This window comes from Diabrotica undecimpunctata, chromosome 2, assembly GCF_040954645.1.
Source record: "Diabrotica undecimpunctata isolate CICGRU chromosome 2, icDiaUnde3, whole genome shotgun sequence".
NCBI lineage: Eukaryota > Metazoa > Arthropoda > Insecta > Coleoptera > Chrysomelidae > Diabrotica > Diabrotica undecimpunctata.
Genome location: NC_092804.1, coordinates 114,468,830 through 114,483,718, shown reverse-complemented (window position 1 = coordinate 114,483,718; position 14,889 = coordinate 114,468,830). Strand labels below are relative to the sequence as shown.

Genomic DNA, 14,889 nt, shown 5'->3' with positions numbered 1-14,889 from the left:
CAGCTGTCTTCTTGTAAAACAGGGTGAGAGGTTCGTCCTGTTGAAAATGTAACCATTGTATATTCTATCTTTCACTTATGCTCTTCTTGAAATATGGCGCAAGTGTATGAAAGTGTAAAAAATCATCATATTCCATTTGTACTGTAAAGAACTTTCTATGTCCACTTGTAGAAGTTACTAGCTAAATCCAATGTTAAAGCAGGCCATACAAGTCCTTTTTGGTCCTTTTAGGAGAGAAAATTATATTTCCTGTGATCCACGTGACGCCTGACCTTCGTCCACATTAAGAAATTGGCTGTTCCAGTCTATAGGTTATGGACTACTAAGTTATATGTTCATAACTGCCTTAGAAGTATTTTGTAGTATATTTGGCTGATTGCCAACTATTTAAATAAAACAAACAGCATTTTTGACCTTACCTACAGTTTCTAGGTTAGATTAATCCCTTTCCTTCTTTCAATAATAGCTTCAAAGAAGGGTTCACAACAAACACCTTACAAACACCGTAGTTTATTAAAGTATTGCTTTGGAGCAACAATACCTTTAACCATCCACAATGAAAACAAATTCAACTACAGTCTGACACAGTGCAAAAAGAGTACAAGTGTACTTGTATATATCTCTTCTCTTCCAAGCCCTAATCACAAGTGGGTTAGAGGTTAAGCTTGGCGCTAAAAAGTAGCACTTGTTGGACTTAGACCTCTTTACCTTCAAATAGATTAAAAAATGTCACTTATGCCCCTTTACTTCTACTAGTTTAAGTTTAGGTACAAAAAATAATAATATAAATAATAATAATACAGACTAAAATTTCTCTTCGGTGTTTTGCACACAAGAATAGTACATTTAAAATTTCTCTTCGGAGGAATCTGATTTTACAGCGAAACATGTAAATTGAGGATATTCTGTGGCAATTTACCAATCGTGTTTTGTTTTAGTAATTAAGAATTAAATATTTAACCTTAGGTTTTATCTAAGTTTGTACAAAATATCTACGTCTCTTCGAATAATTAATAATAGATACTCACTTCCTTGGACAAAACATAGTTGATGAATTCTTTGGTATTACTAATAGATTCTTCTGGTGTTTCTATGTAATCGTCAGGAGCTAAGTGTGTCATGTTAATTTTTCCTATAAGTGCTCTCTGTCTGTGTTCAATTACTGTGTCTACCAATACATTGGTACTGCTGTTAAATAAACATCCAAAGTAACAGGCTGTTGTTGTGCCATGGGAAAGAGTTTTTTGCTAAAAAAGAAAGTATATTCTTTAAATTTAGGCATATTTTATAAATATTGACATAAAAATCTGAACATCCATTATAAATTATTTTATATTAATAAACTTTGGTATACAGGCTTATCTTGGCAAAAAAATAAATGGTTAGAATTTCAGCCATATTAGTTTAGGTTTTCGTATTTTATTCATTTTTTTTTAATTTGCTAACGACTAAAAATTTTAACTTATTATAGTTTAGTATATAGTATATTTAGTTATAGTTTAGTACCGATCAAAATTTAGCAGTGTCCGGTTCTTGATTTTTTTGAGTCATTTATAATGCGGTAGGATTACAATAGGACAGGCTGCTACAGGGAGTGGCGTCCCTTCGTACGCTAGCTACTAACTTTCTTATATGTCCAAACCTTTAGGAGTTTCCAATCGTTACAACATCCCGTTTTATCCCGCTACCAACTCGCAGAGACCAGCGTGGTAGTGAAATGGCTAATCTCCCCCATAAATGACATAATAAAAACTAGAAAAAGGCCATTAGTCCTCGACGGCCCAACGGTCCCTGGTGACGGTAGCCACCAGATCAGACCAAGGGCAGAGGGTGCAAAGAACCACCGGGACAGACATGGTTACAATGGACAACGAACATTGCATATTGCCACTTATAACGTAAAAATGCGTGCAACTCAAGAAAAACTCATTGAATTGCAGGAAAAACTTAACTGCATAAAATGGGATGTATTGGGACTTTCTAGAATACGAAGAAAAAGAAAAAACCAATTAGTTTTAAAATCAGGGCATCTGCTGCATTCCATTGGAGAAAACGATTGACGAAAAGGCAGTTGGCGGCGAAGGCCAAAGAAATCCAAAAATTTTATGAAGATATACATAGAGCTATGGAAAAAGATAAAACCCACCACCTAATCTTAATGGGCGATTTTAACGCTAAATTTAGATTTAAAGAAGATAACGCAGAAATGGCTATGGGCTCATTTGGATACGGTGAGCGAAATAATAGTGGAGGTATGCTACTAAATTTTTTGTTGGATCATCGGCTCTATGTCATGAAGAATGCTTTGTTTATGATTTCATGTCATATAAACCTCAAAACGCAACACTTGATATATGTAGATTATTTACTAAAAAATTATGTAATCGATAGCGCTCTATTTCAACCACAGATATGGTCTAATCAGAATCCGTCTAGTGAATGCCTGGGAATAATTTCATTCTAGGTTTAATTTCTTTTTATTTAACGTATTCTTCTATTTTTGTTTTTATTGAAAAAAAAAAACATTTTGTTAGATATTAAAAGATTTTAAGTGGACACTTATACCAAAATAAATAATTTATAAATATAAATATTACCAACAATTAAAGATACTACCGTTAAGGCTAAATTCGCATTTTTGATGAAAATGGTGGATAAACTAGGATCCTAACAAATACGTAGGTTAGAATTTATTAAAGCTATAATAGGTGTATATATATATATATATATATATATATATATATATATATATACATATATATATATATATATATATATATATACATATATATATATATATATATATATATATATATATATATATATATATATATATATTATTGTGATATTTAAAGTCAAGGTGCGCCAAGCAATAATTAGCTAATTAATTTTTTGATTAATTAAAATTATTTAAATGATATGATTATGACTCTATCACAATTTTTAATTCTTTTATCTCAGGGTTAAATTCGTGCTTCAATATCTATGCTATTACATGTGAAAGGTAAGGTCCAAAGAATACCGGAATAATAAAAAACACATATGATCTAACACTATATATTGAAATAAAAATAATGAAATAATTCACACTCAAAAGTTTTCAATAAACAAATCTCATATAATGATTCTCAAAATTTTGTTCTACGTACGTGAACAATCAAAATTAATGGTACAAACAATATTAATTGAAATCTCAAAATCCCAAACTATTCTAACTCTCCTAATCAAAATATTTATATCCTTTTTAAATTAAGTGTAACAATTGTGTTATCAATAAAAGAAAAAACTGCAGAAAACAAAAATATCTCTCTCTGATGATGAGTGGTCCAAATCCTTGTTCCTTGTAGACTATATTATCTCCTCTCAACCGCTCCCTATGTAATCAGCAATCGTACAACAGATTGTTGCAAGTATATCGTCCTTAATGATCTCCTTCAAAAGCACAAATCATTCAAATTATGATAGCCTTTCTCCTCTCGATAAACTGAATCTCTCGTTGGCCCGAGTGAAAAATGACTCTTGGAATATCTTCTCTTTACGATAAACTGAATCTCTCGTTGGCCTGAACAGTGACTCTTCAGGACATCAGGAATATAAGTAGAAAAATATGACTTACAATATTTTGCTGCTTCAGCTTCTGTCAGATACACTAACTCCACAAAAACTCACTAACATTCAACACTACTGCTTGCTACATCTCGGGAACCGCCAGAGAACAATCACTGTTCGTCTTACAGACTTGGAAAACCAACTGATTATCTTTTCTCTCTCCTAAATCTAGCTAAACTTTCATTCCTACATACCTATCCCACCTTTTTCAATCTCCGCCAATCAAAACTCGTCACAATTCTCCCATTTTTTTCATTTCGATAACAAACAAATTTTTACCTATAATTATAAAATTTCCTAAAACTTATTTACAAATAATATTTTTCTATAATTCTTAAAAACTAACAAAAACCTCTTTCTAAAATCTCTTCTATTGTCTCTAATCACTGCATTAATGTATTTGGAAAACCCGGTTCAATTGTTTTTGGATTTCACTTAAAATTATGCGGGTCACTCAAGTATAACAAAGAAATAATTTATGTATAGCTTACATTTTGTTTAGTACAGGTAATCCAAGAATTTAATAACTTTCCTTCTTCGAAATGTTTGTTGGTTATACTTTCTGAATTATTTTAATGTTTTTTTGAACTTTGAAATATTTTAAACAAACCAATATTTTCTTGATTTTACATATCATAACAATATATATATATATATATACATATATATATATATATATATATATATATATATATATATATATATATATATATATATATATATATGTATATATATATGCAGTATCATTCCTATAATAGCAAATAAGTCATTGTACACGTATATTAACTGTAAAATGTACAAAAATTATTATATTAGATATTACCGTTCTAAAGAGAAAAAATTTATATTATTTTTATTAAAATAAATAAATTAATTAACTATTAATTATGGTATTTTATTAATGAAGCAGCTATATTTATTTGGTGTCGAATATACCTGTAAGGTAAAAACGGGCCTTTGGTATAATATGGTTTTACTGGTGTCGAAAATTACTATTAAATTTTAGTCGCTACTTGCTTGGTGTCGAAATTTCCTACGTCCTTTCAAACTACGACATAATATACTAATTTATAAAGGGGGTTTCAGATGTCTATGTCACTTAGTAAACTTATATGGAACACAGTTTATTATTAATGCGCCAAAATCATTTCCCTATTTCGTTTGTTTTCTCTATAGATTAGTATTACATTTAAACTAGTATTAGAAGGGTTAGTAAATTTTATTAAGGTAAATTTTCTTAGGTATGCAAATTCGCAAAGGGAAAACTTTAAACCATAAATGTATATTATTATTCAAAAGTCGAAAGTAAACCATTAAAACATTCTCATACTATATTACACTGCATTGAAAAGATACAGGACTTTAAATCAAAAAATAATAGTCATATAAAAACCAAGATTACACCAAGTTGTGTGATAATTTACAATATAACCGTAATTAGGAATGGGGTAATGATACCAATTAAAATCTCAAAGAGACATTTGTAATACTAAGGATATGGTGACATTATTTTATATATTTGCAGAATTGATCGCATTGATTGATTGATTGCATGTCTTTGTTACTTGCATAATGTTAAATATTTTGCGGCTCTAGGTATATTTTAGCTAAGTAGACAATATCCAAAGTGTGTTAGTGATATTGCTCGTAATGCGTATTAGTAGACTTCGCTTTCTTTAAGAGATATTAATTGTGTTGGTCAAAGTAGTTGCCTTCACAAATAATTAGAGCTGAGATTAATGTGGATAGAAACTAGTTAGAACACTCATATTAATAATACTACACAATTTTTTTGGAAAAGCAGAAAAGTTGTTAAAACCTGGGGATTCGTCTCGTATCGTAAATTAAAGGTGATCTGTTGGTTTTACATAATACAACCAACGGTAACAAAAGCTCCAATAAGCCCGAGTTATACAAAATCTTGAAATTTAACAAAATACGGTCCTTGAAACCTGAACAGTACAAAGATAAATCTAGTAATACGTGAAGTAAAGTACATTGAGGTAAGACTAGAATCTATATATGGAATTTGCAGATACAAACATTAACAAAGAGAGCGGTAACTAATTAATACTAGCCAGGCGAACTCAAGGAAAAATGTGGGATTTAAATCAAGAGAGAATATATTGGATTTATAACGGTATGGTTAAAAGCTATTAAAGTCAGATGGTCAGAATCTTACAATATTATTTTAGCAAGACATCGAAAAATCTTTATTTCCAGCTTTACCCACAGCTTCCAAATAGAATACCGGTCATAACTTTTGATTGTATAAAAAGATATACTTCAACAGTAACACGTTTAAAATTGAATCATGGCCTTTTTCCGGCGCACCTTCATAAATTAGGGATACTAAAGTCCCCGTTATGTGACTGTGACAACAAGTCCATAGGTGATATTAACCACATATTGCTGAAGTGTAAAAAAAATGATACGGCTATCTCTAGACTATATAATTCTCTAATAGAATACAACACTCCTCTCCCTCTCAACATTGGTTCCCTGTTATCAAGCAATAATAAACGCGTTTTAGATGCAATAATAAATTACGTTAAAGAAGCTAAAATCGATATTTAACCTTATAAGCACCTAATATGTACCTATATGTGTATGAATAAAAATGTATCCTGTGGCTAATGTATGGTAATACCGGTATGGTTGTAAATAGCATATGCATCAATGGTATGTTGGTCAATGGTGCAGCAAAAAATGATATCTCTAAATTAAGATTGGAATTACAGGGCTCCAAGAGGCACAAAAACAGGAGATATACTCTCACCTGCACATCGTGATAAGGGAGAAAATCCTAATTAACGTAATGTTTAGATCATAAATGAAATTAGAAACACCGTATGGATGCTAAATTTTGACCATATCGTACCCAGACATAGGCTTAAGTACGTTTTCAGGAGGACATCCGTTCTCGAGAGGTATGGGGCAGAAAAAAAATGCAACACACCAAGGCTGCAGGGTTACACCTAGTACACAGGACTAGGTCTAGGCCTAGTCCATACGGACCTCTAAAACTGCAGAATGGTCGGATGCAGAAATTTTCAGTAGTGGTGGCAATGTAAACATTTCTATTCCAGTAGTAGAATGTACTTATTATTTGAAAATGTAATTACTTCAAAATATAATGCAAGGAAAAATAGAAGGAAAACGGAATCCAGGCCGTAGAAGAATGTCATGGTTGCGTAATTTGAGAGAGTGGTTGGGCTGTACCACTAATAAACTCCTTAGGTCAGCTGTAAACAAGGTCAGGATAGCCTTGACCATTTCCAATCTCCGATAGGAGTGGCACAAGAAGAAGAAGAAGAAGAAGAAGTGGAATGTACCTCTGCATTTCAGGCAGAGATTTATGCAATCTTTTATTCTGCGAGAGAAATCAACATAAGGGTTTTTAAATTTAAATTAATCAATATATACAAATATAGTCAAGGGGATATGGGGACTTATAGGTTAGTGTGGTAATGCTGAGAAATACTTGATAGACTGGCCGAAAATAATAGTATTAAACTGGAATGTGTGCTAGGTCTTGGAGGAATGAACAGTAACAAAAGAACTGATGAACTTACTAAAAGTGTATTAACTACAAAATACTTTGGTCCAAAGCCAGAATACAACACAACTTCCACTGGGAAAGTATACCTGGTCAAACACATGACAAAATGAATAGTAGATGGATATGAACTAACGGAGCTGAATAACTGCAGAAAACAATTAGGATTAAGTTCAGAACCATAACAGGCTTCCTTACCATGCATCAATCTAGGGACACTGACTCCAAAAACATATGGTACCCATCCACTAGACCTGTACGAGATGGTACAGGGTTCCAAAATTCTGGAATAGACTTGTCTTCTTCTTCTTGACTGGCTTTACAATTCGGGGTGAATTTTCGCCTCATCCACTATAGTCGTCCATCATCTATGATCTTGCGCTTCCATTTCCCATTGTTGTACCCCAATCCTAGACAAATCAACTTCAACATCATCCTTCCACCTTTTTCTGTGACGGCCTACTCATCTTCTACCGTCTGGTCTGTCAAAAAACACTGTCTTTAGCACTCTGTCTCCCTTAGATCTTACCAAGTGACCTGCTTATCTTATTAGATTAGCTTATATATGTCTGACGATGTTTTTAGTACCATCCATAGTCACCAATTTAGCACTGCGCCGCCTTCTCCACTATCCTGTCAATTCATCTCTTTGAGGGCCAAATATCATTCTGAGAACCTTCCTTTCAACTACTAGCAGCTTATTTATTTCTCGCTAATGTAGAGTCCATGCTTTACTTCCATATGTAACAACTGGGCGAATAATTGACATGTACAGTCTTAATTTAGGTTTCAGTTGAGCAGCTTAGATCTTAATATTGATGATAGGGAGTATAATGCTCTATTCCCAGCAGATATTCTTGCTGAAACCTCTTTTTCTATGTGGTTGTCATTTGTGAATTGTAACAATGTGTATCGCCAGGTATCGCTAGAGATTGCAGACAGGCGGCAGTATATAACAGCGTACGCCACAAGAGAGAATCGAGTTCCGCCAGAGTGTTGATCCAGTCGTAGCTCCGAACCAATCTTAGAGTGTTGATCTGAGACGTAACCGTTTCGTGACCTAGTGTTAATTAGTCACTTCCCGCTCCTTGTCGGATCGAGTGTTGATGCATCCGTTTACCTCTAACCCAGATTATTCCTTCTGTTTAGCGTGTGTGGTGTGTGTGGTGTGTGTATGTGTGTGTGTGTGTGTGTGTGTGTGTGTGTGTGTGTGTGTGTGTGTGTGTGTGTGTGTGTGTGTGTGTGTGTGTGTGTGTGTGTGTGTGTGTGTGTGTGTGTGTGTGTGTGTGTGTGTGTGTGTGTGTGTGTGTGTGTGTGTGTGTGTGTGTGTGTGTGTGTGTGTGTGTGTGTGTGTGTGTGTGTGTGTGTGTGTGTGTGTGTGTGTGTGTGTGTGTGTGTGTGTGTGTGTGTGTGTGTGTGTGTGTGTGTGTGTGTGTGTGTGTGTGTGTGTGTGTGTGTGTGTGTGTGTGTGTGTGTGTGTGTGTGTGTGTGTGTGTGTGTGTGTGTGTGTGTGTGTGTGTGTGTGTGTGTGTGTGTGTGTGTGTGTGTGTGTGTGTGTGTGTGTGTGTGTGTGTGTGTGTGTGTGTGTGTGTGTGTGTGTGTGTGTGTGTGTGTGTGTGTGTGTGTGTGTGTGTGTGTGTGTGTGTGTGTGTGTGTGTGTGTGTGTGTGTGTGTGTGTGTGTGTGTGTGTGTGTGTGTGTGTGTGTGTGTGTGTGTGTGTGTGTGTGTGTGTGTGTGTGTGTGTGTGTGTGTGTGTGTGTGTGTGTGTGTGTGTGTGTGTGTGTGTGTGTGTGTGTGTGTGTGTGTGTGTGTGTGTGTGTGTGTGTGTGTGTGTGTGTGTGTGTGTGTGTGTGTGTGTGTGTGTGTGTGTGTGTGTGTGTGTGTGTGTGTGTGTGTGTGTGTGTGTGTGTGTGTGTGTGTGTGTGTGTGTGTGTGTGTGTGTGTGTGTGTGTGTGTGTGTGTGTGTGTGTGTGTGTGTGTGTGTGTGTGTGTGTGTGTGTGTGTGTGTGTGTGTGTGTGTGTGTGTGTGTGTGTGTGTGTGTGTGTGTGTGTGTGTGTGTGTGTGTGTGTGTGTGTGTGTGTGTGTGTGTGTGTGTGTGTGTGTGTGTGTGTGTGTGTGTGTGTGTGTGTGTGTGTGTGTGTGTGTGTGTGTGTGTGTGTGTGTGTGTGTGTGTGTGTGTGTGTGTGTGTGTGTGTGTGTGTGTGTGTGTGTGTGTGTGTGTGTGTGTGTGTGTGTGTGTGTGTGTGTGTGTGTGTGTGTGTGTGTGTGTGTGTGTGTGTGTGTGTGTGTGTGTGTGTGTGTGTGTGTGTGTGTGTGTGTGTGTGTGTGTGTGTGTGTGTGTGTGTGTGTGTGTGTGTGTGTGTGTGTGTGTGTGTGTGTGTGTGTGTGTGTGTGTGTGTGTGTGTGTGTGTGTGTGTGTGTGTGTGTGTGTGTGTGTGTGTGTGTGTGTGTGTGTGTGTGTGTGTGTGTGTGTGTGTGTGTGTGTGTGTATTAACACATCGTATTTTCGTTACCACTCTTATTTAATGTCTAGAAAGAAGTCATATTTCAAGAAGTTCTATCAGAAGCTGCAGAAGGTATTGTCGGATATCAATAATGTTAGATATGCAGATAATACGGTTATTTTTGCAAAGGACATGTAATACTACTTAAGGAAGACAAAATTCATCACAAAACATCTAAAGTAGTATGCAATAAAAATCTAAAGATGGACCTAAGGATAAGACTATTGCGCTGATATGTTTTTACAATGCTACTCTTCGATTCTGAGGCCTGGACGCTGAAACAATCAGAGATAAAAACATAAGAGGTATTTGAGCGTTGGTGCTATCGTAGAATGCTGCGTATATCGTGAATAGACGAGTTACCAATATTGAAGTCCTACGCAGACTTAATAAAAATGAGGACGTGGCTCAAATTATGTATAACAAAAAACGAAAACTTGAATATTTTGGACATGTCATGAAAGGATCAAGATACAGGCTGCTGCAGTTGATTATAGAGGGTAAAATTGAAGGTAAAAGATATAGAGAAAGAACCTTCTATAGAAGACGGAACTTTAAAAAGAAGAACGATATCTGGGTTTCACTGCGAAAGGAGAAACATAATGTATTACTTAAACGAATTACAAAGTGAAAGATACAAGAAAAGAACTGAATAAACCTGAAAAAGCTGAATCAGATTAATATAACTCATCGGTATCATCATTATTTAATAAATACCAAAATACTGAATTATTTGTTATCCACATTATGTGATTAATGCTTTAATTAACAAACATATGCTTTATTCGTTGAATTTATGCTATATTAATATCCATTATATATATATATAAAAAAAACTTACCACCAAAGTGGTATACACTCGTCTTGAAAATTCCAAATCCTTATATTTTCTCTCCAATTTATAGGTATAGTTGTTAAGCCAATCCAACAGAGGCATGTCGTATCCGAGACCGCAATTTGGATATTGTGGAGCATGAATATGTGTGTCTACCAAACCGGGTATAAGGATTTGTGACTTCTTTAATAGCCGGGTACTAAAATTCTTTAATTTCAGTCTCGTTACCGTTTCAGATAGATCTGATTCGGTACCTATACCTAAAATCTGTAACAAGAAATAAATAAAACATGTAATACTATAAAACATTCAAAAATTTTGGTTAAATTACATTTAAACTTCATGCAGAAGTTCAGCCTTCTGTTTATAATAATTCTAAAGTATTCCTAATTGCAAACTCTTCCCCTTAATTACAAATGCGTCAGTCTTATCTATCTATCCAAAAACAATTAAAATATAAACTTTTATATATTTAGCATTATTTCCGTTTTGCAGTCAGATGCAAAACATCACTTCTATTCGTTGAGAGCGATCCCTTTTTTGGGTAAGTTATATTATAATTCTCGTCTTTATTTTTCTTTCTTCGCCTATCTTATTTTTGCATTTTCTCATTTCATTAGGGTCTTATTACGAATCAGGTACCTTATCCCAATCCTGGGCCGAGTTTGTCCATTCCAATTTTGATTGAGATTCCAAAGTTTGCAACCAAATATTCTTAATTACGACAATCCTTACCCTACAGTGTTAAAGTAGCTACTGAGGAAGTTGTAATACAATAAACTGTTTATCCAACCAGTTGTGAGTACGACAATTCACCATCCAGTCTAAACCGTGTCAAAGTGGATGTTTCAATCATTTTAAGAAAATCTAATTACCTATCTAAGTGACTGGATTTTGACTTGACGTTAAGAATGCCTTTAATACAGCATCATGGGAAAAAATCATGTCCAGCTGAGAGAATTGGAAGTTAGTGAGTACCTGGTCAATGTAATTGATAGATACTTTACTGACAGGTCCATAAGAGAAAAAGATACCAGCATCAGTTTGTCACAGGGTGTTCCGCAGGGTTCAGTACTAGGTCCCATTCTGTGGAATGTCCTGTACGACGGGGTGTTGAGGCTACAGATGTCAAGAGGATGCACTCTTGTAGCTTATGCTGATGATCTCGCACTGGTTGCGAAGGCAAGTCAGAAAACAGACATGACTAATGCGGCTAACACAGCCATGCGTCGAATTAGTAGGTGGATCAAAGAGAACGATCTACAGCTAGCGCCTTAGAAAACTAAGGTGTTAGTTCTCAAAGGGAGCCGGGAAAAATCCTCTCTTCGCTTTATAGTGGAAGGTGTGGAGGTTGCACCTGTTAAATCGATTAAGTATCTGAGATTCTGGTTGTCGGAAGGACTAAGGTTCGGACTACACATCCAAAAGACGGTAGAGAAGGCGAACCGAATTCTGGAGGCGTTGATACGGCTGATGCCAAACATTGGAGGCCCAGGTAGCACCAAAAGAAAGGTGTTAAGTAAATGGAGTTTTCCAGTCTGTGGTAACCTACGCTGCTCCCGTGTGGTGTAGCGTCTAAACACTGCAAAATACGATAAGTTGATGGAGACTTCGCAAAGGCGAATGCTCTTCAGGGTATCTAGCCCATATAGGACAGTTTCAAATGAGGCTCTATATCTCATTGGAGCAGTGATAACGATCGTTTTGTTGTGCAAAGAGCGAGCGAGGGTGTATGCGAGGAGAAATGGATCTGAGGCCATGGTGGGAAGGTAAGTTCAGGAAACTAGACTACTTCATGACCCCTGACGCAGTTTCTGACCGAACATGGTAGTTTTGGCACCTTCACAAATAGAATAGGCAAATCTGCTTCGGCAGACTGTACTGTTTGTGGGATAACGGACGCTCCCGCCCACATTTTTAACTGCCAGAGATGGGCAAATGAGAGGGAAGATTTCGAGAGGCGAATGGGTTTCGGGCTGGATGAAAGAAACGTTGTAAACATAATGTTGAGAGGAGAGAAGTACACTGTCTGATTTCTGGAGTGATGAAGAAAAAGGAAAATGAGGACAGAGGAGGAAATTGAGCCAGGGATCTGAAATTTATGGTTAATATTATCTATTAATTTATGGCCTAACATCTGAAACATTTTCTGATTTACGGTAAAAGGTATGGTTATTTATAAATTTTTAGTTTTTTTATTTTAGTTGTTCATTGAGTGGCAAGACCACCTATCTGGAACGGAGTTCAATTCTATATTTGTCTATGCGCGAAACATGAAAACTCTAAGTTAATTCCGCAAACTTCCAACGGTTGACTTTGTAACTTGTTTATTGTAATTACAAAAGCCAAAAGCGCTGGAAATTGTAAATATTCATTAGCCTTTTCAGTCAGTCTAGTTGCATTACATAGTTGAGGTTGATTAATGTTACGTAGCATAATGACAATTAATTTTTAATTTTTGACAATAATTAATTAATTTTTTAATTTTTTTTAATTGACACTTTTTAATTGTAAATTGTTAGGAGGGACTCTAGGAAATTAAAATGAATTCAAAAACTGTGTAGGATAGTTGACTACGTTATCCTGATTTATAACTGTGTCAACTGATTTAAAAGACAACAACTTTACTGGAACAAAATTCAGGGTAGTATATTCAACCGAATATAGATATAAAATTTCATAAAAATCGGTCACTCCGTTTCGGAGGAGTATGGCAACTAACTTTGTAACACTAATATGGCTGCTTAAAAATATGGGTTGGTGAAAAATATATTACGAGCCATTCCCAGACCTGCCGAATATGCTGATAAAATTTCCTAAAAATCCGTCCGACCGTTTTAGAGAAGTATGGCAACTAGCTCTGTGATATTAATATGGCTATAAAAAAAATAGGAATAGTTGTACAGTTGGAACCTTCTTTTTGGTAGTACAAAAATCAAATATAAATCGACGTAGCACTCCTTTGTCGCCCTCATCTAACTTAGATTTTAAAGCTGAACTATTTCTTTTTTTATTTGGAGTACTAAATGATGAGGTACATTCCTCGATAGACTTCACTTTCCCCGAAATTATTTTTATGGTGCCTAAACCCACACCTGTTGCTGCTGCAAGACGTTTCTGCACTTTTTTTAAGTCTATTAAAGGTCCCTTGCTCCTTGTTGCATAAAATTCACCTTCATTTCTCGGCTTTGCCTGGACTTTTCTGGTTTGATTGGCTTTTCGATTCAATTTTGATTTAAATTTCATTTCATGTCACTGTCACTACACGTCGAGTTTATTTCTCCTACCAGTATATTTCCGGTAATTTTGGTGTGCATCCAGTGAGTGTGACGATTGTAGGAATTTCAAATTCATTCCTAGTTTTGACAAATTGTATTTGTATTTGTATTTGTGTTCGTATGTATATTATGTATGTGTACATGTATGTGTATAGATGGAAGACATTTTCACACGCATCCTTTTACAAAATCAATTTTTTTTTGCCTAGACCTTTAATTAGGAATGTTGAGAATTTGGCCCCTTGTGTGACGTTAAAACTCAATTGTACAAAAAAACTGATATACGTAAATGTATGATTTGTTTGTCCACAAAATGAACCCAATTTACTCTACTTCATAGATACTCTAAATAAATGAAATACAAAATGACAGGCAACCTGTTTATTATTAATCGTACTATAAAAAGAGTAAGAGAAAAGAACAGTAATATATGCTACAAAATTACAAAAGAACAAAAAATAATTTTAAGTGACATATTCATTATTAGAGAAAGTGGAAAACGCAATCAAATCCAATCAAATTGATTATATATTGTGCTTCTTTATGATTGTCGCAAAGGTATCAGAGGTCGTAAAGATAACCTCCGTATTTTAGTAACTGTCTTATGCCCTGGATTTTCTGCATTCTAGAATTTTATTATTATCCCGATGTTCTGTCGATTTATTGCCATGCCATCTATGTGATAATATCTAAATATCTGTTAAGTTTTGGCTTTTTATCTTTGTTCTTCCAATCCCCAAGGCCAATTTCACTATATGGTTATTACATATTTTATCTTTATAATTTACGATAAAAGTTCCATAAATATTGTAATTTATCTTTGTTTATTTATTTTTGTTTTATTAGACAAAACATTTATTGTATATATCTGTCACGTTTATAAATTATATAACTTAATCTTATATTGATAATGAAGGAGGTCAGTGCCTCATTCAATTATTATTCTTAGTTATATTTATATAAATGCATATTAATGTATATATTTTATTAAGGTATAGTTACGGTAAGAAATATAAGAGAATGCTCAGATTTGTAGATTGTAAAAGTTCTACTTTAAAGGCCTGTTTTCACGCTACGTTTTCTTGTACGTTTTGTGAGTCATA

At 34.8% G+C, this 14,889-nt stretch overlaps 1 protein-coding gene across 1 annotated transcript in view; it reads right to left on the bottom strand.

Moving 5' to 3' along the window:
* DhpD (guanine deaminase) overlaps positions 1–14,889 on the bottom strand; it is a 45,453-nt gene that overhangs the window by 18,589 nt on the left and 11,975 nt on the right. The window contains exons 3-4 of the mRNA XM_072523302.1: positions 10,515–10,775; positions 1,029–1,247 (exon numbers count right to left, since the gene is read on the bottom strand). Of these exons, the coding sequence (XP_072379403.1) occupies positions 1,029–1,247; positions 10,515–10,775 (480 nt within the window). The remainder of the gene's footprint in view (positions 1–1,028; positions 1,248–10,514; positions 10,776–14,889) is intronic.